The 24735-nt window shown below is 36.6% G+C and overlaps 1 protein-coding gene and 1 non-coding gene across 3 annotated transcripts; one reads left to right on the top strand and one right to left on the bottom strand.

The window, feature by feature from the left end:
• Positions 1-6794: 6794 nt before the first annotated feature.
• On the bottom strand, positions 6795-6930 carry LOC112428209 (U8 small nucleolar RNA). The gene has a single exon (XR_003020158.2). It is a non-coding gene; the product is annotated as a U8 small nucleolar RNA (small nucleolar RNA).
• Positions 6931-7747: 817 nt separating this feature from the next.
• Positions 7748-21455, top strand: LOC105490780 (aldo-keto reductase family 1 member C3). Of its 2 annotated transcripts, XM_071070526.1 has the most exons (9): positions 7748-7902; positions 9700-9867; positions 10723-10839; positions 12102-12179; positions 12623-12745; positions 15411-15520; positions 15791-15956; positions 19152-19234; positions 21049-21455. In XM_071070526.1, the coding sequence occupies exons 1-9, from the start codon at positions 7819-7821 to the stop codon at positions 21089-21091; spliced, it is 972 nt and encodes a 323-aa protein (XP_070926627.1). In that variant the 5' UTR covers positions 7748-7818; the 3' UTR covers positions 21092-21455. The 2 variants fall into 2 exon arrangements, 1 of the variants encoding a protein (XP_070926627.1); XR_011608333.1 differs by lacking the exon at positions 15411-15520 and having other exon boundaries at positions 21049-21102.
• The last annotated feature ends 3280 nt before the right edge of the window (positions 21456-24735 follow it).

Below are 24735 nucleotides of genomic sequence, written 5' to 3'. Positions count from 1 at the left end.
ATTTTGAGTCACGTTCCCTTGATGTCTAGTTTACTGAGTGTTTTTATCATCAAGTTTTATGTTGCATTTTATCAAAACTCTGCATCTGTTGAGATGCTCATGGTTTTTTTTTTGTTTTTAATCATATTTATATGATGAATCATGGTAAATTCTGTTCAGTGATTTGTGTACATTTAATCATCCTTCATCCCTGGAATAAAATCCACACAGTCATGATGGATTATCTTTTTGATGTGCTATTGGATTTAGTTTGCTAGTATTTTGTTAAGAATATTTGTGACCATGTTTTCCAAGGGTATGTTCCTGTAGTTTATTTTTCTGTTCTTTCCTTGCCTGATTTTGGTATCAGGATGATACTAGTTTAGTAGAACAATTAGGGAGGAATGCCTCCTCAATTTTTAAAAATAGATTCCATAAAGTTGGTACCAGCTCTTTTTTGCATGTTTGGCAGAATTGGGCTGTGAATCCCTCTGGTCCCATGCTATTTCTCACTAGAACATTTTTAATTACTGATTTGATTTAATTACTGAGTATTTTTCATTACTCATTATGGGTCTGCTCTGTATTTCTATTTCTTCCTGATTCAATGTTGGGAGGTTGTATGTTTCCAGGAATTTATCTGTTTCCTCTGTATTTTCCAGTTTGTGCACATAGAAATGTTTATAGGAGTCACTGATACTCTCTTGTATTTCCCTGATGTCAGTTTTAATGTCAACTTTATCATTTTTTCTTATTTATTTATTTATTTATTTATTTATTTATTTTTGAGACTTGCTCTGTTGCCCAGGCTGGAGTGCAGTGGGGCAATCTCAGCTCTCTGAAACCTTCACCTCCCAGGTTCAAGCGATTCTTCTGCCTCAGCCTTCTGAGTAGCTGGGATTACAGGCACACACCACTATGACTGGCTACTGTTTTTTGTATTTTTAGTAGAGGTGGGGTTTCACCATGGTGGCCAGGCAAGTCTCAAACTCTTGACCTCAAGTGACCCTGCCTCAGCCTCCCAAAGTGCTGGGATTATAGGTGTAAGCCACTGTGCCCAGTCTCACCCTTGTCATTTCTGTATTGTATTTATTTGGACATTCTTTCTTTTTTATCTTTGTTAGCTAGCTAACTATCAATTTTGTTTTTCCTTTCAAAGAACCAAATTTTTGTCTCATTGATCCTTTGTACCTGTTTTTTTTTTCTTGTCTCAATTTCATTTAGTTATGTTGTGACCATTCTTATTTATTTTCTTCTGCTAGCTTTGGGTTTGGTTTGCTCTTATTTTTCTAGTTCCTTAGAAGTGACTTTAGGTGGTGAGTTTGAGGTCTTTCTATCTTTTCAGGGAAGCTTTAACACTATAAATTTATCTCTTAGCACTGCTTTCCCATATCCCAGAGATTTTGGCATCTTGTGTGTCTATTTTCATTCATTTCAAAAAATCTTTTGAATTCTGAATTTCGTTCTTTACCCAAAAGTTGTTCAGGGACATACTGTTTAATTTTTCATGAACTTGTATAGCTTTGAGAGTTCCTCTTGATATTGATTTCTAATTTTATTCAACTGAGGTCTGAAAAAATACTTGATATGATTTTGATTTTTTTTTTAAGTTTATTGAGACTTGCTTTGTAACCAAGCATGTGGTCAATTTTTGAGAATGGTTCACATGCAGATGAGAAAAATGTGTATTCTGTAGTTGTTAGGTAGAATGTTCTGTAAATGATTATGATTTCCATTTGATTCATGTTCCAGTTTAAGTCCAGAGGGTTGTTTTATTTTTGGTTTTTTTGTTTTGTTTTGTTTTTTGGCTGATTTTCTGTCTCAACGATCTGCAACGTTTGTAAGTGGGGTGCTGATGTCATTTACTAGTGTCGTACATCTCCCAGTCTGTTTTCTTAGGTGTAGTAGTATTTCTTTTATGAATCTTTGTGCTTCAATATTGAATACATTTATATTTAGGATAGTTAAATCTTCTTGCTGTATGGAATCTTTATAATATAATGCTCTTCTTTGCCTTTTTAAAATATCATTAGTATAAAAGTCTGTTTTATCTGATATAAGAATGGCTAGTCCTGCTTGCTGACATTGATATATCATGTAAATGAAAACAAATCTATAGGTGTCATTAGACCTAATGGTAGGTCTCCTGCAGGTAAAAGCTGTTGGGTCTTGTCCTTTATCAAATTTGCTGCTCTGTTTCTTTTAAGTGGAGGATTTAGGTAATTTATGCTCAAGGTTAACATAGATATGTGAGCTTTTGTTTCTGTCATGGTCTTGTTATCCACTTACTTTAGAGACTCAATTGTACAATTACTTTATAGTAATTATGACCTGTGCACTTACAAGTCCTTTTATGATGGTATTATCATATTATTTTTATATTTAAGATTCCTCTGAGCATTTCCCGAAGGGCTAGTCTAGTGGTGACAAATTCCCTTAAAATTTGCTTGTCTGTGAAAGATGATTTCTCCATTTTCTTTCCTTTAAAAAGGCTAAAAATAGGCCCCCAATATCTTCTGACTTTTAGGTTTTCTGCTGTTAAATCTGTTTAGTACAGGATTTTCTTTAGAGGTGATTTGTGCTTCTGTGTAGCTGCTTTTAAAATGTGTTCTTTCTTATTGACCTTGGGTGGTCCGGTGACTATATGCCTTGTTGACATACATTTTGTATGGTATCTTTCAGGTATTCTCTGAATTTTTGAATCTCAATTTCTAAATGTCTATCAGGATAAAGAAAATATTTCTGCATTATTTATTCTACTATGTTTTTCAAACTTCTTACTTCTATTCATCTTCCTTAGAAATGCTTACTACTTGCAGATTTGGTGGCTTTATATAATCCCATATGTCTCAAAGGCTTTGTTCATTTATAACAATTATTTTCTTTTTAAAATTTCTGACTGGATTAATTTGAAAAACTAGTCTTCAAGATACGAAATACTTTCTTCTGCTGGTCTAGTCTACTCTCAAAGTTTTAAACTGTATTTTAAAATTCCTTCAGTGAATTTTTTGTTTTCAAATTTTTGATTTTTTCCCAAAATAGATATCTCTTTTTTCTTCCCTTGACTGCTTTTGTAGTTTCTTTGTGTTTGTTTTTGACCTTCTCATGGATCTTATTGAGCTTTCTTATAATCCATACTTTGAATTCTATAACTGACATTTCTCAGTTTTATTTTGATTAGAGTCCATTGCTGGAGACTTAGTGTAATTTTTTGATGGTAACAAACATTCAGATTTTTTATGGTGCAAGAATTCTTGTACTGGATTTTTTTCTCATTTGGACAAGCTGAGAGTTCTTGGTTTTGAATTTACATTCATTCCAATGGAATTCTTTTCTCTATTTTTGCTTTATACCTCCGCCCTTGAGGGTATGATTGTAGAGTATCATGAGTACTGTATTTTGGCTTTGCTTCGATAGCCTTATGGCACTTCTGTTGGTAGGTTTTACATTGAGTTGCACAGTTCAATTCACAGGCCAGTAGATGGTACTTATGGGTAAGAGCCAGCTGTGCCAAAGCAGATGGGTATATACTTGATCTTTGTTTACTGTGTGGGGCTTTCTGTTGTTTCAAGTGATGGAATGGACAGTGGAATGATCAGTGCCCTGAGCTTCCTGTTCAGTGTGTGACAGAGACATAGCTGGGTAGAGCTGGAGTAGCTTAATTGCCTGCAAATACCCCAGTGATGAGCACAGGCACCAGCCCAAAGAGAGGTGACTAGAGAAACTTCTGTTGTAAAGCATGAAGGTCTCTGTGGGGGTTAGGAAACTGCACTGGATCAACAACCTGGGTAGTCAGTAACACAATCTGTTTCCCTAATACATCCCTGTCTTGGGCCTTGTGACTCTCAATTCAGATGCACATTGCTGTCTATCTCCAGGTCACAGTGTAGATGAGAGCCATAAAAAAAAAAACTACTGTCCCATAGCTCTCTAAGGAAGTGATATTGGGGCTGAACCTCTTCACCCAGTTCAATACAGATAGCTTTGTGGCTCTTCTGTAGTGTGATGTGGTAATGCTGCTTCTTCATGGAGATAACAGGACGGGCTCCACCTTTCAGCACTTCTGTGTTGGTATCAGCTATATTGGTGTCAGCTGGTTGGGTCAGCCTAGTCTCAGGACCACAGGGAAGTGATCACATGCTAGCATTGTTATACTGGGTTGGGCAATTTTCCAATTTCAAATTTCACATTTCCCAGGCCCCTACATGGCGATGGAATGCATGTATGAGGAAAGAAGACTGATGAGTGGCGATGAAATTACAAGAGAAAGTGAAAGACTGTTCTGTCCTAGAAGTCAGATGAAGAAATTGTTTTAAGAAGAAAAGAGTCAAATGCTATTAATAGGACAAGTAAGATAGAGTTTCAACATTGACCATTGGGATTGACTATTGACCTTTCCAAAGTCAAGAATGTTTTGATAGTACGATGGAGGCAAGAGTCAGAATAGTGTGCATTCAACAAAGTGTAGGATGAGAGTAATTAGATACAGAGTGTAGAACATGTTCAAATAATTGGCTGTAAAGGGGACCAGGCAATTGAGCAACTTCCCAAGAAGAAAATGGAGTAAAATGGGGTTATTTTTGTGATGACAGCAAAAATAGCATGCATGTGTGCTCTTAGGAAGAACTTAGCAGAGATAAGAAAACAATTGGTGATGCAGGAGAGAGAGAATGAGAATTGCTGAAATTATATCCAAATTAGTTTTCTGTTCCTGCTGTAATGAATTACCACAAAATGATGGCTTGAAACACCACAAATTAATTTTCTCAAAGTTCTGGAGACTAGAATTCCAAAATCTGGTTAAATGGGCTAACATCAATGTGTCCACAGGCCTAAACATTTATTTTTCAGAACATATCTCTAATGTTAGTAATACATGACTGCAATTACTTTGTCATTTTTTTATGTCTTTAGCTTTTTGTCCTTCATATCTTCATATCCTCAATTAACAATGTTTTTGTGTATGATTTTTAATAATATTTATATTCCTTTCTCAATTGCTCTTTCATTTTTTCTATAGTTATTTTCTTTGTAGTTACTCTTGGGATGATATACAGCACCCTATAGTTATAACAATCTACTTTGAAAGCAATGCCAATTTAACTGCAATCCTATACAAAATTTGTTCCACAGCTTCGTTTCCACTTCACATTATTGATTTCATGAATTAAAAATGTATACATTGTGCACATGTTAACACAGATTTATGCTTACTTGTACATATTTGTATTTTAAATATTGAAGAAGTGTAGAATACAACCAAACTTTCAAAAATATTTATTTTCACATTTTGCCATAGGTATGTATACCTTTACTAAAGGGCTTCATACTTCTATATGGTTTCAGGTTGCTGTCTAAAATTATTTTATTTTAAGCTGAATTAGTCCCTTTACCATTTCTTGCAAAGCAAATATAACGGCAATGGACTCTTGTAGCTTTTATCTCACATTGTCTTAATAACTTTCTAATTTAAAAAAATAATTTTTGCCAAATATAGATCTCTTGGTTGGCAGTTTTATTTTTACCACATTAAATGTATTACCTATTATGTTCTTCAAATTGTCTAATAAAAAAAGTCCATTGATCATCTTGAACAGAATTTATTGTTCTGTACATAATACAAAGTTTTTTTTCTCCTGCTGCTTTTAAGATAGTCTATTTGCTGTTAGCTTTTAGAGTTTTATTTTAATGGATGTGGACCTACATCTCTATCTGAACTCCAATTAAGTTGTTCACATGTTTAGATTCATGTCTGCTGCCAATTTGAGAACTTTTTGATGATTGTTTTCACCACATAATCTCTCCACCCCCATAGGCTCATGTTTCTCCTTCTCAGAATCCAATGCCATGTATACTACTTGGCTTAATGTTGTCCTATAAGCCCTTTAGGGTCTGTTCACATCTCTTTACTCATTTTTTTTTTTTTGCCTTAGACTCAAGGATGTAAAATATCTTATCCCTAAACATGTAGATTATGTCTTCATTCTGCTCAAATTGCTGTTGAAATCCTCTAGTGAGTTTTTCAATTCAGTTATACTGTTCAGCTCCAAAATTTGTTTGGTTTATTTTTTGTAATTTCTACATCATTATTGATATACTCATTTTTCCATATATGCTTTTCCCAATTTCCTGTAGTTCTATTTCCATATTTTAATTGGAAATTTTATCATATTTAAGACACTTTTTTAAAAACCTTTCTCTACTAATTTCAGTGCTCTTCAAGAACAATTTGTTAATTCATTTTCTTTCTTATAATGGATTGTGTTTTCCAGCTTCTTTGTATACCTTGTTATTTCATTTAATTGCGCATTTCAAAAAATAGACATTTTTCCCACTCTATATAGATTTGTTCTGTGTCATGATGATTATCAAATAATATGCTTGGTATGTTCTTAGTCTTAGCATAAGCCCAACATAAAACCCTAAGGCCTTGTCTGCTCTTTTCTGAACATGTATCTGCCTGGACTGTGTGTGCCCTTTCTTAGCTCCCCAAATACCTACTGGCTTTTGAATAGCTTACTGTTTCAAAAATTCACACCCCAGCTTCCCCTCAATGGGTTAGATGGACTATTCCACGTCTCTTCACCTAATCTCTTGCCCTTGGCATCAAACTACATTTCTACTCAGCCCCCCCATAAATAAATAAGTTTATTTTAGTCAATTTCAGATTACTTCTTGATGCATCCATGAGACAAGTAGGGGCCTTTTGATCTACCATGTTGCTGAAAAGCTTTCAATGATTTTATATTATATTGTATCAATGTATAATCATTTACCTATTTCTCAACTTACTTTTTGGTTATTGTTTGAGGAAAAGTAAATAGAAGCAATCAGGGCATTGAAAGTTCTGACAGCTCCAAGATGTTAATAATGTATTGTGCAAACTACATTCGTCATGTTCTAATCTGCCCTCCAAAGGAAGGAACAAGTGAAAACTATCCCATATGAAAATTATTCATGCATTTATATATAATTAATTTCCAGTTTTTCTTTACAAATAATGTTTAACAAGATGGAAAATTATGTAAAATAGTTATCAGTTTTTTGGCTAGTTACTTCATGATAGTCTCTCATAAACCTGGTTGAAGAACAAATACTATTAAGGCACTGCTTGCGTATATTAAATGATGTCCAAACTCCAAACACTGTTAATAATTAACACTCCAAGAAAAACTGCATAGAATTTCTTTTTTATTTGCACCCTCATGAGGATTACAGCTTTATCAGGACTGCACCTTTATCAGAAATGAATCTTTCTCTTACAATGCAAAGAAAGAAAAATCAAAATAAATTTTCTGATTGAAAATGTAAAAAGGGAAATATTTTTACAGTTTTAACTTGAAGTTTTTATTGAGGGCCAACAATTTTTAAAATTTTCATTAGTCATTCCTTTAAATTATGTGTATGTGAGAGAAAGATGTAAGATGGTTAATTATTTCAAATGATGCAATATAAAGAAGGGGCGTTATCATGGCATAAACAAAAAAAGTATTTGTAGCTGGAGGTTTTTATAGTCTAACATATGGTTGCTATTTGTTCTATAAATATTTTTTAATAATTTAAGTAATATAGAGATTTCAAATAGAAAATACTTCAGATAAAAATTAATGTTTAATACCATATATTATAATAATTTACTTAGGAATTATCTTTGATAAGAAACAAGTGAACTGGATGAAATTTTCTCCACAGACCGTATAAGACTGCCTATGTACCTCCTCCTACATGTCATTGGTTAACCATTAGTCCGTTTGCAGGGGGCCATTTCCTGCCCGTTGCTTTTGTAATCTCTGAGGGGAAGAAGCAGCAAACATTTGCTAGTCAGACAAGTGACAGGAAATGGATTCCAAACACCAGCGTGTGAAGCTAAACGATGGCCACTTCATGCCTGTATTGGGATTTGGCACCTATGCACCTCCAGAGGTAAGAATAATTTCTTTTAGTTTTGAGATTTCAAAAGAATAAACCTAGTAGACATGAAACCCATCTTGGGTTGTAAGGTTCGTGTTCCTGCCTTACTTTGAATGACTCACAGGTCTAGGTTTCCTAGGCTAGAAGAAAACAAGTAGTCAATCCTTGTTCAGCACTGAGGTCCGTTCCTATGGTCACGTACTGCTTATTTTTAGTTTGTGCACTGTTTCTTCTGTTCGTGTCTACTTCCCAGCTTGGCAGAGTATGTCAAACTCAGCATCGAAGAACAGTGTCCGTCAGCTCCCTCTGGTGGAAATTAATTGCAATAGGAGTGATTTCTCTGTTTTTATAACTGAAGAAATCTTTCCTTCTTCCAAGAACATACGATCCAGAGAAATATTTATAGTAAAAATTACTGGATATAGTGTTTACAAAACTGTTGGCAGAGTATCATTATTCCGATGGGCGTTAGTGAGCACCACCCAGTATTACTGGGCCTGGACTAGAGTTTCCACTGTACTACTTTCACTTTAAAAAAAAACTTCCTGAAAGAAAAAATACAACCTCATTTTAAGTAAAATTTAGAACCTAACAAAGGAAAGTCTAAATTCTTAGTCCTTTTTTGTATGCATCATATTTGTATCAAAGTGGTAGGAGCGGTCTTATGACACAAAAATGAACAAAATGGATACCTAATTTTCAAGATAGAACTACTGGAAGAAAACTTGTATCCCAAGACTGTCCTCAGGCTACTAAATGTGTGATAGGGACTAATTATCGAAATTTGAGTCTCACTTTATCAATAAGTTGTAATGATCTACAAGGATACATTTGCTAGACCATTGACAAAAATGGTTTAATTTTTAATATAAATTGGCATGGTCTGGAAGTGAAAATAAGGACACCACTGAAGCGGCAGCCTTGGTAAACCTTTGAGTTAGTATCTAGTTCCTTGTAATTTCAACGAAAAAAGAAAGCTTCTTAAATACATGTAAAAATGGAAAACAGTTTATATTTTTGTCATTAAAAAATACCCTTCAAATCTTTATCCAAATTTGGTCAATAAGTCAGTAATTTTAAATTTCACTGGAATTCTATCTTTCCTGAAAGAAATAGCCTTATTTTTTTATGGCAGAAAGGTACCTTACTAAATTCTTACAGATTTCGGTGAATTTTTAATGTATAAACCGATATCCTCAGAGTATAAGTGTTCAGTTCTGTTGTGTAGCCAGAATGGCTGTGCAGAAAAGACTTAACATAATAGACTACTATTCACAGATGCATTATTTCCCATGTGAACCCTAGTCGGGTCGGTGTAACTAGCATCCAGTCAAAATCTCAAGAACTGAGACACCAAATAACATCTCTTGTAGACAGCATTTCCCAAATATGATGTTGGAGGAAGTCTGAGTGAACGTTCTGTGTAATATCACTGGGAGAGAACTCATATGAGCTTGAACTATTTCCCTTCCATACTCTGTGTGATTTTTACCATGTATAATATCACTATATTAAAAAATAATTAGGACTATTTGAGTCCTGTTAACTTTTCCAACAAATCACTGAATCTGAGGATGTTGTTTGGTACCTCCATAATAGTGATCAACCAGAGATTTCCTGGGACTGAAGGTGTTTCTGGGATGCTCAACCTTTATTACTAACCAGGAAAGACTCAGGCAAACTGAGATGGGATTTTCACCCAACATACAGACAGGAGGAAAAGCTGATTCTTGTAAAAGTCAATGCTTGTGCCTGAACTACCTCTCAGCCACACTGATCACCAGATACTACCTTTGGTTGCTTCTCCAGGTTCCCAGAAGTAAAGCTTTGGAGGTCACAAAATTGGCAATAGAAGCTGGGTTCCGCCATATAGATTCTGCTCATTTGTACAATAATGAGGAGCAGGTTGGACTGGCCATCCGAAGCAAGATTGCAGATGGTACTGTGAAGAGAGAAGACATATTCTACACTTCAAAGGTACTGTGCCTATGATGAGCTTGTGTGCACATGTATTTAATGTGATTATGTGAAGATGATAATTCTATGACTGGATCAGTAGTTGCAGGTGAATTTTGCTTCTGGGTTCAAATGTATTCACACACATTCACATATTAAAACTGAAATCAAACTCAGGGAATGATGATCACTTTTCATTTTGACTGCGTTCCAATTTATGACCTGAAAGTCCCTTTACTTTTTTGAGCTCCAGCTGCCATCAGTGTGATTTGACATGCGGTATAGAATCACAGAGAACGATAATCATGCTATGGTTTTTCTTATCCCCTGGGTAATTTTCTAAGATTTCTTATTATTCTCTCAACTGCTATCTTTATCAGTGAGATAGAAAGCAAAATAAGAATGCTGTGGGAGTATTAAATAATAGATACTGAAATTGTCCTAAATTGTGTCCAGCATAGTGAACATGTTCAAAACTTGTTTTACCCCCATTTTAGGTTGCTTTAGTTTCTAAGCAACATAAATAGCTATTCTTAAGCATTGGGTTGAATGGATAGAAGAATTAGACTGTTAAAATGAGTTGTAAACTCTACCGAAGATAATTCAGGTAACAGCATGGTTGTTACTTGATACTAATTTTTACATTTTAAGAATTTACTCCTATTATTCAGTAGATGTACAAACTATACATCCAACATATAATAAAGTTCATAAGAATAGATCAGAGCCAAAGGAATCATGAGAAGGAAGAGAATATGTTTGCCAGTGGTCATAAATTTTGAAGCAGTAGGAAAATGTCTAATTATTAGATGGCACAAACTAATAAGATTTGTTCAATATTCATTCAAAATCACCTGCATTCTTTAACCTCTGCAGCTTTGGTCCACTTTTCATCGACCAGAGTTGGTCCGACCAGCCTTGGAAAACTCGCTGAAAAAAGCTCAATTGGACTATGTTGACCTCTATCTCATTCATTCTCCAGTGTCTCTAAAGGTATACAGTTTGAGTATGAGCATAAAATTGCACTTCTGCTGTCATTATAAACATTGTTTATATGGATAGTTGAACAGAGATTTTTCTTAGGAGGATGTAGGAATTATTACATGGAAGAAGAACCGTAAGTATAACACCTAATTTCCTTTCTTTTGAGTAAATTTTGAATCCTACTTCTCTAATGCACACCTACAAGAGAAGAGAGAACAGCAACCTCAAAGCCTCTTCTTCGAAAACTTGAGGAAATTACAATAGTCTTTTTCAAGGCACTGTCTTAGTTATGGCTTTTGAGTCCATCTCTTGGGATGTCACAGACACAGAGTTTCATGCGTTGTGATGCCCAACAAAACTGCTGCACATGTGGTACACAATGAGTTTCCACCATCTCTCCCCATTTCAAGCTGAAGCAGATTTGGCAGAAGCCACTATGCATGGTTCTTAAATTAGAAACCCTTAATGTGGACTTGCAAAGCTTTATTATTCTGCTGCCTCTTCTTTCACAATAGAGTTTGAAGCTGTATTTAGCCATGAATTACTGTGTAGTGTATAACTTTTGATTTAAAGTTACAGGAAACTACTGAGGCTAGTTAATGCGAAAGAGTTTACTGAGTTATGTAAAATGGGAAGTCAAAGACATGGCTACATTTAAGGATATGAAATAGTCTACAAAAATGTATCATTTGTCTATTCTTACCTCTAAACTCCAACACTTTTTTTTTATTATTGTTGACCCAAACTTTTTCATTGGTGGCGATTATGGCTTTGGAGCGGTTCAAGGCTCATGGTCATCACCCTAAGAGAGCTCCTCTGGGTCTCCCAACTTCTGCTGACCCTGTGTGATTCACAGTCCTGCCCATAGACTATCAAATCTTCAGTTGATCTGATAATCCCACCAGGTACAAAAGTACTATCCACTATTTTTGGATATCAAGGTATTTCCAAATCAAAGAGAGGTACTTCAACCGAGGAAATTATAAAGGCAGAATAAAATGACATAAGTCAACTATGAAACTTGATTAAGATGTAGAAAATGGTCCTTTTCCATACATATAACATTTGTAAGAGATTAGAGGAAGCTTGTCTCCTGAATACATTCCTTATACCTTCATATGTAAAACACATAGCACACATCACTTTCTGGAGCATTGTACCACCTACCACCTGTCTCATAGAGGATGAGTGTCCTTAAAGGTATCTGGGATCACAGCTATGGGTGGGGAAATTAATTTGTGACATCATTAAAATGACTGCTTCTATTTCAGCCAGGTGAGGAACTTTCACCAACAGATGAAAATGGAAAACTAATATTTGACATAGTGGATCTCTGTACCACTTGGGAGGTGAGTGCTTGGTGGAGAGGACACAGAGAAGGATGACAAAAAGAGAAAGTCTGTTTCCCAGATTCAATAGGAGAGAATGGAATAGGCACCATTAGATCTAGAAATTCAGAAACTACAAGAGTAGTTTTGGTGAGATGAAGGGAAAAACACATAAGAGGAATGTTTAGAGAGTGGGGCACAAGACTTGGGGTAAAGAGAACAGGAATCTCATTCCTTGCCTGTGCGTTAATCTATCCAGTTTCGTAAGGAAGAGATAGAAATTCTTACTCTTGCTGCCACTATCTTCTTCCCCTATTTGCTGTTTGAATTTTTCTCTTCTTGACAATCACTGCTAGCTATTTTCATTGTCATATTTTGAAAGTTGTTGTTCTCACACTTCTGTCTTGCATTTATCATGATAAGCCAACAGCACAAATAATTCCTCACAACCCCCTTCTCCCCAGGCCATGGAGAAGTGTAAGGATGCAGGTTTGGCCAAGTCCATCGGGGTGTCAAACTTCAACCACAGGCAACTGGAGATGATCCTCAACAAGCCAGGACTCAAGTACAAGCCCGTCTGCAACCAGGTGAGCTCCCTTGGCCTCCTCTCCTTTCGGTTCTTCATGCCCCTCTTCCTGTCCTATTGCCAAATATCTGTTTGTTTTGTCCCACTTATCTTTGTGAAGCAGAAGATTCTAGAGAGCAAAGCTTCTGTCAAGAAAGGCATGAAGATTTCTTATTTGTACCCTGCTTAGAAAAGTATTAGGGAAAAATTGGAATGAGTTTAATGTCGAATGGTGTGTAATATTTAGGGGAGTTCCATTTGATCAAGGAGGCCTGGAATCATCAATTAGAACTCAAGGAAAGGTGGACTTACCTCTAAGCTATGAAAGATGACCAGAGAGTTCATGGGTGAAGGTGATTTGGAGGGAATGGTGTATAGATATGAAGCTATGAAAAGATGAAATGAGCTGTACATTAATAGAGTTAGAATAAGAGAAGAGAGGTACTAGGGGTTTACATGGAATTTGGATGCCTGAATGCCTCTTCTTGATATTTCAAGAATTCTTGACCAGGGGCATAAATATACTAAAAATTGGCTGCAGACAATGAAGGTCATCCATGTCAGAAAGCGAAAAATTAGGCTGGGCGCGGTGGCTCACGCCTGTAATCCCAGCACTTTGGGAGGCCAAGGCAGGCGAATCACCTGAGGTTGGGAGTTCGAGACCTGCCTGACCCACATGGAGAAATCCCTTCTCTACTAAAAATACAAAAAATTAGCTAGGTGTGGTGGCACATACCTGTAATCCCAGGTACTTGGGAGGCTGAGGCAGGAGAATCGCTTGAAGCTGGGAGGCAGAGATTGTGGTGAGCCAAGGTCATGCTATTGCACTCCAGCCTGGGCAACAAGAGTGAAACTCCGTCTCAAAAAAAAAAAGAAAGAAAAATTACCTGTTTATGGAAATAACTGTTCAGAGTGGATGAAATCAACACTGAGGAACTTTAGCAGAACATAGACCAGACCTATCATTGCCTGTATCTTAGTCTGCTACTTCTCTTTGGGGTCTGTCATCCAATCAATTGTTTAAACACATCTATCCTATGCATGGTTTTTTCATAGCTTAGGAATAAGTCCTTTTTTTCCCCCTGTGTTATTGTTGATTCCAGGGCTCCTTGATCAAATTGACTTCCCCCAAATGTCACAAAAAAATTCAAAAGTAAAGTCACTCTACCTTTTTACTAATTTACACTTTTGTATTCTTACTTTTATACAACCTAGAGCCAATGAGTAAAGATCTACAATTCAATTGAAATATGAAGTATATAAAATTTGTGAACGTGGCATAATGATACAGTTCCATTATATTAAAATAGAAACATTAAGAAAATTAATGCGGTTTTAATATTATTCCTTCAATTTTTTTATGACAATTTTCAAACTTTCAGAAAATTTGATAAAAATAATCCACCATTCAACATTATCATTTATATTCAAAATTGTTAACACTTTGCCACATTGCCAAATATTTATGGCAAATATTTATGTGGGTATATCTGCATAAATACATATAATATTTTCAAAACCTCTTCAAAATAAATTGGAAAGATGACAATTCACCTCTACAGGCCTAAATATTATGTCACAGAACTGAAGATATTCTTCCAGTTACAGTATAATTATTGTATCTAAGAAAACTAACTGCAATGCCCTCATGTCGTTTAACATCCAGTCTATATTTGAATTCCCATTGTTTAATGGAAATGTCTTTTATGGCACTCCCTTTTAAAACAGGATGGAAATGAGTTGTGAGATGATCTGTTCTTTATAATCATATGTTTTCCATTCAGCAATTACTAATAATCCACTGGGTGATAATTCTCGACAGAAGAAGTCATATTCCATGACAAATGTTTACATACGATTTTGTACATATCACTAATATTTTTTTATTTTATGGTTATTATTGTATTTATTATTTTTTGGAGTTTTTAGATAATCATTTTCAATTTTAAAAACTTATTTAACTATTCGTATGTGACATTTTACTATGAAAAAAAATCTTTCACCAAATCAAAATGAAGAACAAATATTCCTCAAAGACAAAGTACAAGTTTAATACTTTCCTCTAAATATCAATTTCCTGATAAAGAAATTACTGTAATAACCACCAATGGTAGAGGCAAATTATTTTGTTCTTTCTTGCTCTCTCATTATCTCCCTCATTACTATGGACTTGGACATTTTTCCTTAAGATTTTTAATTAATTTTATTAATTTTTGTTAGTGCTTATTCTTACCCAATGGGTAAATTTTTTTCTTGATGCTGAAATCTATCTAAACATCACCAGTGACATTTCTTTGAAAGTAGTGCTTTTGTCTTTCAGACTTGCCCCCATGAGTCCTTGACCAAATTCTTGCTTTCTGGCACAATCTGATGCCAAAGGCTCTAAGAATCTTACTGTATCCCAGATATGGAATTTGTTACATCTCCTTCTAGTTATCAAAGGTCTTTGGAAGCCAGGATCTGCTTCATAGATGAACTTCTGTTCAGAAATGGCATTTCTATTTATACTTTTAGGAGATATGGATATAAAATGTATTTCTATGAAAAAGATTATTACTTGACAATAATATCCTTAGCTCAGATATAATACTATACTGATTATTATTCAGCTTCTTCACTTTCACCTTTTTTATACTAACACGATTATTTCATATAAATTGATGCTTCTCTCTTTTGGTCAACTGCAGGTAGAATGTCATCCGTATTTCAACCAGAGTAAATTGCTAGATTTCTGCAAGTCAAAAGATATTGTTCTGGTTGCCTATAGTGCTCTGGGATCTCAGCGAGACAAACGATGGTAATAAAACACAATGGGACCTTTACATAAACCTCCATTTTGCAGAAAATGTTTTAGGCAGAGCATCCTCCGTTTCCTGTAGTCTCAAGTGGCTCAGAGAGAGGAGAGAACTGCATTTCTGATGAGATCTCAGATGATGCTAATGGTGGTGCTTGGGGGCCTCGCTTGAGCAGCTCTGGTGCAGAGTGGACAACTTAGTCTGTTTAGGGAACCGCTTAACAAACTCTATCCCCAGCCTCAAGGCTTCAGCATTTCCGCCTTTCCTTCCAGGGTGGACCAGAACTCCCCGGTTCTCTTGGAAGACCCAGTCCTTTGTGCCTTGGCAAAAAAGCACAAGCGAACCCCAGCCCTGATTGCCCTGCGCTACCAGCTGCAGCGTGGGGTTGTGGTCCTGGCCAAGAGCTACAATGAGCAACGGATCAGAGAGAACGTGCAGGTGAGGAGCTGGGCTGTGGCCCTCAGGGCTGCTGCACAGTGTCGTTCACATGTGTGATTCTTGTAAGGCTCTGAGGACACCCTTGGGCCAGCTCCATTTCCCTGTATTTCCTACATGAACGCTTTGTGTGCATCATAAGGGTTTCTTCTACTCTACCACGGCAGATGCAGCACAGGTAGAGAGAATTAGGATGGAACCAAAAAAAAAAATGGAGATTTTTTTAATTTCAGCATTAAGTTGACAATCTACTCTGCATCCCTGCACCAGGAACATCATTTTTTCATGTTGTGTTTTTGTTTGGTTTTGGTGTTTGTTGTTGTTGTTGTTGTTTGTTTGTTTGTTTTGAGACGGAGTCTCGCTCTGTCGCCCAGGCTGGAGTGCGGTGGCGCGATCTCGGCTCACTGCAACCTCCACCTCCCAGGTTCATGCCATTCTCCTGCCTCAGCCTCCCGAGTAGCTGGGACTACAGGCGCCCGCCACCATGCCCGGCTAATATTTTGTTTTTTGTTTTTTTGGTTTTTTTTTGTTTTTTAGTAGATATGGGGTTTCACTGTGTTGGCCAGGATGGGGGTTTGGGGGTTTTTTTGAGACAGAGTATCTCTCTGTCTCCCAAGCAGGATGATTCTCCTGCCTCAGCCTCCGGAGTAGCTGGGATTACAGGCGCCTACCACCACGCCTGGCTAATTTTTGTAACTTTAGTAGAGACGGTGTTTCGCCATGTTGGCCAGGCTGGTTCCAAACTCCTGACCTCAGGCGACCCACCTGCCCTGGCCTCCCAAAGTGGTATTACAGGCGTGAGCCACCTCTCCTGGCCTCCTCTTCATGTTCTGAAATGAGGAGTTGCATTAGGTGTTCTTTAGTCTACCAATCATTGTGGAATTTTTATTTCCATTTCTTTGTACACTCAGTTAAAATGTCACATATTTCATCACTTGAGGTTTTCTGTTTGTGTACTGCCTGTTTAAGTCTTTGACTATTAGTTGTTTGTCTTTTTTTTAAGTCTAGGAGACCATAATTATACTATTAAATAGAGTTGTTAAACAAATCACCCTCAACATAGGGGTTTAAGATGAAAACCACTTATTTGCTCAGGATTCTCTAGTTAGAAAATTAGCATGGCCTCAGCCTGAACTTAGTCAAGTTCTGTTCTTGGCTGGGCTCTCTCTCACGTGTTTGCAGGACAACCACATAGCTCTGCTTCAAGATGTCAATGGGACATTTGTCTGGGTGCCATTTTCTCCTCCATATAGTTCAACCTCCAGCCATCCAGTCCAGACTTCACCTCGCCGCGTGGCATGATCCCAAGGCAGTGAGTGGACACGTGCAAAAGCCTTTTCATGTCTAGGCTCAGGGTTGCCACACCATTGCTTCTGGCAAATCTTACCCACTAATGCAAGTTACAGGACAGGCCAGACTCAAGGGATGGGTAAATAGACACCACCACTTACTGGAAGGCACTAGAAATTCATATAACCAAGCAAGTGGATACAGGGACATGTGACTGGAGGGAGTATTTCTTATTAATCGATCTCATATATATGACTGATTAATATATGATGGATTACTATATATGTGATAGGTTAATCTATATGATGGAATGATACATATATTATAGTTTAATAAGATATATATGATAGATTACACATACTATATGTACATATATATATTTCAGGTATTACTCCTTTAGAGATATAGATGTATTATTGACGTTACGTTTTCATGGACAAACGTCGCTACATTTCGTGTAGTTAAATTATTCATGCCTCTTTCCTGTGGTTGATGAGTGGCATATCTTTTCTTATATTGGGAACGTGACAATCTTTTAATGTTATCTTGCAAAATTGGTATTTCTCTTTACTTATAAATTAGTTGTAAATTCAAATGAATTTCTTTTTCAATGTAAAATAAAAATCCAAATATGCACATGGAATTTCTAAATTGATATCAAAGCGTCCCACCAACAATTATTGAAAAGCATTCACATTTGCTCACACGTCTTGATTTTTCACCTCTACCATAAATGAAACATTCACAAATAATATCCTGCCTCTCTTTTGTCTTCAATTGACTTACTTTTCTGTACTGTCTAAATAGTGAAAGGTCTTGCTACCAGAATGGTACAACTTTTATTCTAACGCTTTATTTTATTTGATAATATTTTGATTATTCTTGACTATTCTGTTTTATGAAATTTTGAAACATCAGCATCCATGAAAGAGTACATACTTTAGTCTTTGGTTGATATTGTAATGAAACCGCAGCTCAATGTGAAAAGAACTGACTTTGTGACAATATTGAGACTTTCAACCCATGATGAATTTCCAGCTATTTAAATGGCCTTTTAATATATATTTCATTAATTTTGTAACATTCTCCATTAAGCCATATGTATATATTTTCAAATATTTATCCATAGAATACTGAAAATTATTAGAATCTCTTGATAGTGTTTTCCTTTTTTGTGGATTTTCTAATGTATAAAAATGTTAAAAGAAAAATGTAGTGAACACCTTTAACCTGGACTCATTAATTGTTAACTTGTTAATGCTTTTTATTCTCTCTCTCTCATTCTCTGTATCACTATTACAGAGTGATTTATTCAATTTATAGATTTATTCAATTCAATGTGTTAGCAATTAGTGACATCTTCTTGATATTTAAAGTCTCTCAAATTTAGAGAGTGAGATACACTTCAAGCCTGTATCTGTTTCCTTTAAACGTGAAATTGTTAGTATTTAGACAATTCCTGCCTTGAATTATGTTGAAAACAAATGTTGTTTGCATTATACCTGTTTATTAAAGAGATACAGAAATTCAACAATGTCTATCAAACTTACTACATAATCTTACGTTATTTAAAAATTTGCCTCTAGATTCTTATGGGTCTTCTAAGTATATGACCCTATCATGTGTGCACAATGTCAGCTCTGTGTCCTCTCCATTTTCTGTTGAGATTTTCTCTTTGTCTGCAGTGTTGTGCAGTTTCAATATATAATAACTAGGAATGGATTTCTGCTTATTTTTCATGTGATATTCATTGACCACCTGAGTGTTTAGAGATGACTTCTATAACTGTTTAAAACTTACCAATATTTTAAGTATTGTCTCTGCACCCAACTGTCTAATATACTTGTGGGTTCACAATTGGCAATTATGCAATCTAAAAATAATCAAAATTTTTTATTTCTGTGATAGGTTTTTGAATTCCAGTTGACTTCAGAGGACATGAAAGCCATAGATGGCCTAAACAGAAATCTTCGATATTTTAACAGTGATAGGTAAGTTTCCTTTGTAAATGAGTGACCTAATTTAGTTTTGGAGAAGAAACATAGGATGGGTGTTGAGCGTGACCTCCATACCAGAGGGACGGAGGCCAATGTGAGTCAGAGGTGAGACAGGAGCTTTCTGGAACTCTCCTGCTGGATTCACTCCAGAGCTCTGTTCTCTGGCAGGCTGAGTGGACAGAGATCAGCGTGGGTCAACCTGTGCCTCTGCTCTCCTGATTCCATGGCACTTTTCAGAGCAGCCCACATCATTGCCAAATCTGCACCTTCCGTGCAGGCCTGGTGTTTCTACCACTGGACATGCTGTGGATACTGCCCATGTCACCTCATGAGATGTTTCCAAATCTGTGCTCATATCACATTCTCCCAAACCTGCTCAGCTCCTTATCAAACCAAAACCATTTCCATCAACTTTGTGGTCCAGGTGCCAATTCCCACCTCCTTCATATGGAATTGCTTGCTAGATCCTGTCAATTCAGCATCTTTTATTATTTCAAATGTTTTTCCTCCTTCTCCTTGCATGTTTGTTCATGCCCGAAACTCTGCTTTTGCCTCCAGAAAGGCTTCCTTAGGGAGTGAATAGGAGCGCTTGTCCTTGACTTCCTGCAATATGGAGATCTCAAGGCAGAGAATTTTTTAAAAATTAAAACCAAAAAAAAAGTGTGGAGGCAGAAGCTCCATTGTTGTATATAATTTGTAGCCAATAAAAGATCTTTACTACTCCTTCATGGTCTAAGGTTCTAGGATTCACAGACGGTCATTCATGTATGAGGGAAAAGCAGGAAGTTATGGCCGGGCACAGTGGCTCACGCCTATAATCCTCGCACTTTGCGAGGCCGAGGTGGGTGGATTGACTGAGGTCAGGAGTTTGAGACCAGCCTGGCCAACATGGTGAAACCCTGTCTCTACTAAATATACAAAAATTAGCCAGGCATGGTGACACTTACCTGTAATCCCAGCTACTTGGAAGGCTGAGGCAGGAGAATCGCTTGAACCCAGGAGGTAGAGGATGTAGCAGTGAGCTGAGATCACACCACTGCACTCCAGCCTGAGTGACACAGTGAGGCTCCATCTCAAAAAAAAAAAAAAAAAAAAAAAAAAAAAAAAAAAAAAAAAAAAAAGCAGGAAGCTATGTAACTGCTGGCAGTGGAGATTTTAACAAGTGATAGGGTGAGATAGTGTTTGAAAAAGCATAAGCACTGTGGCCCTTCATAAGTGCTTAAAAATTGGTAGATTGTTAATTTTTTTTTGGTTTAGAGGAAAATAAAGAATAAAAAAGGAAACGATATAAAAGAAAGGAAGAATAGCGAGCATCATTAATTCTTATCAATTAAAAATGTAATAAGATGGCATTTATCTGTTCCTTTATATTTCATGTTATTTCTATATAAGAATTTTTTAATGCATTGTAGCTCCTTGGATATTGGACTTCATATCATATACAACAATTTCCATTTCTGAATCTTACAAAATATACTGCATACAGTAGGCTGGAGAGGTAATAAGTAAAGAAAATATAATCAGAGTATCTCTTTGCTCTGCTGACAGATGTACAGGAATATGCTTGAATATTTGACTTTGTGTGTTTTACGTGTTAACTTCCAGAGAAGGGAATATGATTAATTTATTATTTTGAAAATACATATATTATGAAGCCATGTTCATAAAGGGAAGAAAGGCAGATTCTACAACTAGTCAGAAAATAAACTTCTTCACATTCACACTAATGACAGCTTCCTAGAAATCACTTTACTACTCCCCTAGTAATGGAGTCATTGCATTCATATTATACATTATTCTCTTTTCAGTCTCGCTAGCCACCCTAATTATCCATATTCAGATGAATATTAACATGGAGGGCTTTGCCTGAAGTCTACCAGAAGCCGTGTGTGTGGATGGTGATGCAGAGGACGTCCGTATGCTGGTGACTGGACCCATCGCCTCTACTTAAATCCATTCTGCTTAGCGACTTCAGTCAACCAGAGCTAAATCCACAAGCTGAAAGACAATAAATTTTTATCATGTTGAAATAATTGAATTTTTTTCCCACAGATTCTTTACCTACTCTGTTCTGTTAAGAAAGTGGCCATCAGAGAAATGCAAATCAAAACCACAATGAGATACCATCTCACACCAGTTAGAATGGCGATCATTAAAAAGTCAGGAAACAACAGGTGCTGGAGAGGATGTGGAGAAATAGGAACGCTTTTACACTGTTGGTGGGATTGTAAACTAGTTCAACCATTATGGAAAACAGTATGGCGATTCCTCAAGGATCTAGAACTAGATGTACCATATGACCCAGCCATCCCATTACTGGGTATATACCCAAAGGATTATAAATTATGCTGCTATAAAGACACATGCACACGTATGTTTATTGCAGCACTATTCACAATAGCAAAGACTTGGAATCAACCCAAATGTCTATCAGTGACAGATTGGATTAAGAAAATGTGGCACATATACACCATGGAATACTATGCAGCCATCAAAAAGGATGAGTTTGTGTCCTTTGTAGGGACATGGATGCAGCTGGAAACCATCATTCTTAGCAAGCTATCACAAGAACAGAAAACCAAACACCGCATGTTCTCACTCATAGGTGGGAACTGAACAATGAAATCACTTGGACTCAGGAAGGGGAACATCACACACCGGGGCCTATCATGGGGAGGGGGGAGGGGGGAGGGATTGCATTGGGAATTATACCTGATGTAAATGACGAGTTGATGGGTGCAGCACACCAACATGGCACAAGTATACATATGTAACAAACCTGCACGTTATGCACATGTACCCTAGAACTTAAAGTATAAAAAATAAAAAAGACAGTTACTCAAAATTTCATAAAATTCAATGCCTGGCTTCAGGAACCCTTGGAATGTGACAAAATTCTACAGAAACTACCAGTCCTGTTTTCTCTACAAGAAATGCTGGAGGGTATACTTCAGGCTGAATAAAAGGAAGTAGACAGTAACTTAAAGCCATATAGAGTGATAAATAAATATATGGCAAAATGCGAAAATATGTATTTTTGAAATTTTGGTTTGTATTCTATTTTTCTTCAGAATTTAAAATAAAACATAGAAATGAGTATAATTCTGTGTTAATATGGACACAATATATAATGTTCTAATGAGTGACAAAAATAATGTGAAGTGGGGAAAAAACCTGGGAAAAGGAGAGTTTTTATATAAAATGGAAGTTGATGTTGATTCAATGTAAATTGTTATAACTCTGTGAAGTTGTATGTCATCCCCACAGCAACTACAAAGGGAATGACTGTAGAATATACTCAAGAGGAAGTGAGAAGGGAATCCTAATGTCATTTAAAAATTACACAATCTCACAAAATGGTAGCAATGATGGATATGAAGGACAAAAGCTATAGACATGGAGAAAAAAATTAAAAATGGCAAAAGTAACTCTTTTCCTGTCACTAACGACAGTCATGTGTCATGTAATGCCTGGGCTATCTTCTTGAGAAAGGCTTTGTTAGGTAATTTTGTCCTTGGGCGGACATCGTAGTGTATAGATAATTCTCTCAAACTTTGTCATGATCTTATCAGCGATCTTTATGTCATATTCTAAATCCTTTGTTTTCATTTCAACATTCTTCATAGCATCTTCATCAGAAGTGAAATCCATTTCGCCAAACCACTTTCTTTGTTCATCCATAAAAAGTCACTTCTCATTTGTGAAAATTATATGAGATTGCAACCATTCAGTAATATTCAGTCTTCAATTCTAATTCTAGTCCTCTTGCTATTTTCACCACATCTGCAATTACTTTCCCCACTGGTCTTGAATTCCTCAAAGTCATCCATCTATGAGGGCTGGAATCAACATCTTCCAAACTCCTGTTCTATTGTATATTTTGCCCTCTTTTCATGAATCATGAATGTTCTTAATGGCATCTAGAATAGTGTATTAGGATTCTCCAGGGGATCAGAACTAGTGGAATATATATATATATATGGGAGTTTACTAAGTATGAACTCACATGATCACAAGGTCCCACAATAGGCCATCTGCAGGCTGAGGAGCAAGAGAACCAGTCTGAGTTCCAAAACTGAAGAACTTGGAGTATGATGTTCAAGGGAAGGAAGCATCCAGCACAGGAGAAAGATGTAGACTGTGAGGCTAGGCCAGTCTCTCCTTTCATGTTTTTCTGCCTTCTTATATTCTAGCCATGCTGGCAGCTGATCAGATTGTGCCCACCCAGATTAAGGGTGGGTCTGCCTTTCCCAGCCCACTGACTCAAATGTTCATCTCTTTTGGCCACACCCTCAGAAACACACCCAGGATCAATACTTTGTATTCTTCAGTCCAATGAAGTTGACACTCAGAATTAACCATCCCAAATCCACCTTTCGTTAACTTGAACCCATCTCCTGAAATCATACATAATATTCAAATAAATACAATAATGAGATCATAATTACACCTAACATAATGCAAGTATCCTTCCTACAACCGGAAATGCACCATTCCCCACCCCAAATCCTGTTACATAAAGTTAACAATACTTAAATGCTGATGTGAAGTCAATAAATCTTATGTCACATGATGAAGGAGAAAGTAAATAAAATGAAGATTTGTTTTAGTACAGACATATACATACACAAATATGTTTTTAACAAAAGGAGGAGGAAATACTCATGACAATTACAGTCCTCGTTTCTGCAGCTGGTCACATGGTCGTAGCTGGTATTGATGACTACCTTCTTCTACTACCCATTATGTATATCTTTGTATACCTGATATGCAAGCACCTCAACGGGTCATGTTTTTTTCCTGATGGAATGAATCAAACCTTCATTTTTGAAGGGTCTGGGTCACTTGTAGTCCTGCTGGACTGGGCTATTGTAATTTCCCATTGACCTTAATCACATGGCATGGTAATACTAAGCGACGCCCTAATGGAACTCCCATATTCCATGCATACTCTTCCTTACCTCTGTTGTGAAATAGTAGACTGATTTCATCTTGATAGCCTGGGTCAATCACCCCAGCCAACACTGTAACTCCCTTCTTACCCCTTGACTTAAAGGTAGGAGGAGCCCAAAGTGTCCAGATGACTATCTTCATTTCCAGTTTAATGGAATCGTCGTTGTGTCTCCTGGTGGCAGCGTTCTTCCCTCTAGAACTAAGATCTCTAGACCAGCAGAAAGTGATGTCACGAGAACAGGAAACAAAAAATTTGCTAGTGGATCACTAGGGGTAATGTTGAATGGTGCCACTTCCACTTCCTTGATATCTGGACCATGAATCCTGGCTATGAGAGAAACAGTACCAATACATTGGACGCTGATTCAGGGCATACACAGCCTTATGGAGAACTTTGCCCCATCCCTGCACAGGACTGTCACCAACTTTCTAATCATGTTTCTTCCAAGTCCCTAACCGTCCAGCTAAAACATTGGATACAGGCCATGAATCACTATATAATCACACATCTGGTCATTTCTCCTTCCATGCAGCACAATCAG

Source organism: Macaca nemestrina, chromosome 9, assembly GCF_043159975.1.
Source record: "Macaca nemestrina isolate mMacNem1 chromosome 9, mMacNem.hap1, whole genome shotgun sequence".
Lineage (NCBI taxonomy): Eukaryota > Metazoa > Chordata > Mammalia > Primates > Cercopithecidae > Macaca > Macaca nemestrina.
Note: the sequence above shows the minus strand (reverse complement) of the source record. Positions and strands in the feature narration are given on the sequence as shown.

Bases quoted from the DNA above. Each gene is read 5' to 3' on its own strand.
- LOC105490780 (XM_071070526.1), top strand. From the start codon at position 7,819: ATGGATTCCAAACACCAGCGTGTGAAGCTAAACGATGGCCACTTCATG. The intron at 9,868-10,722 runs GTACTGTGCCTA...TAACCTCTGCAG, and splicing joins ACATATTCTACACTTCAAAG to CTTTGGTCCACTTTTCATCG. The intron at 12,180-12,622 runs GTGAGTGCTTGG...CCTTCTCCCCAG, and splicing joins ATCTCTGTACCACTTGGGAG to GCCATGGAGAAGTGTAAGGA.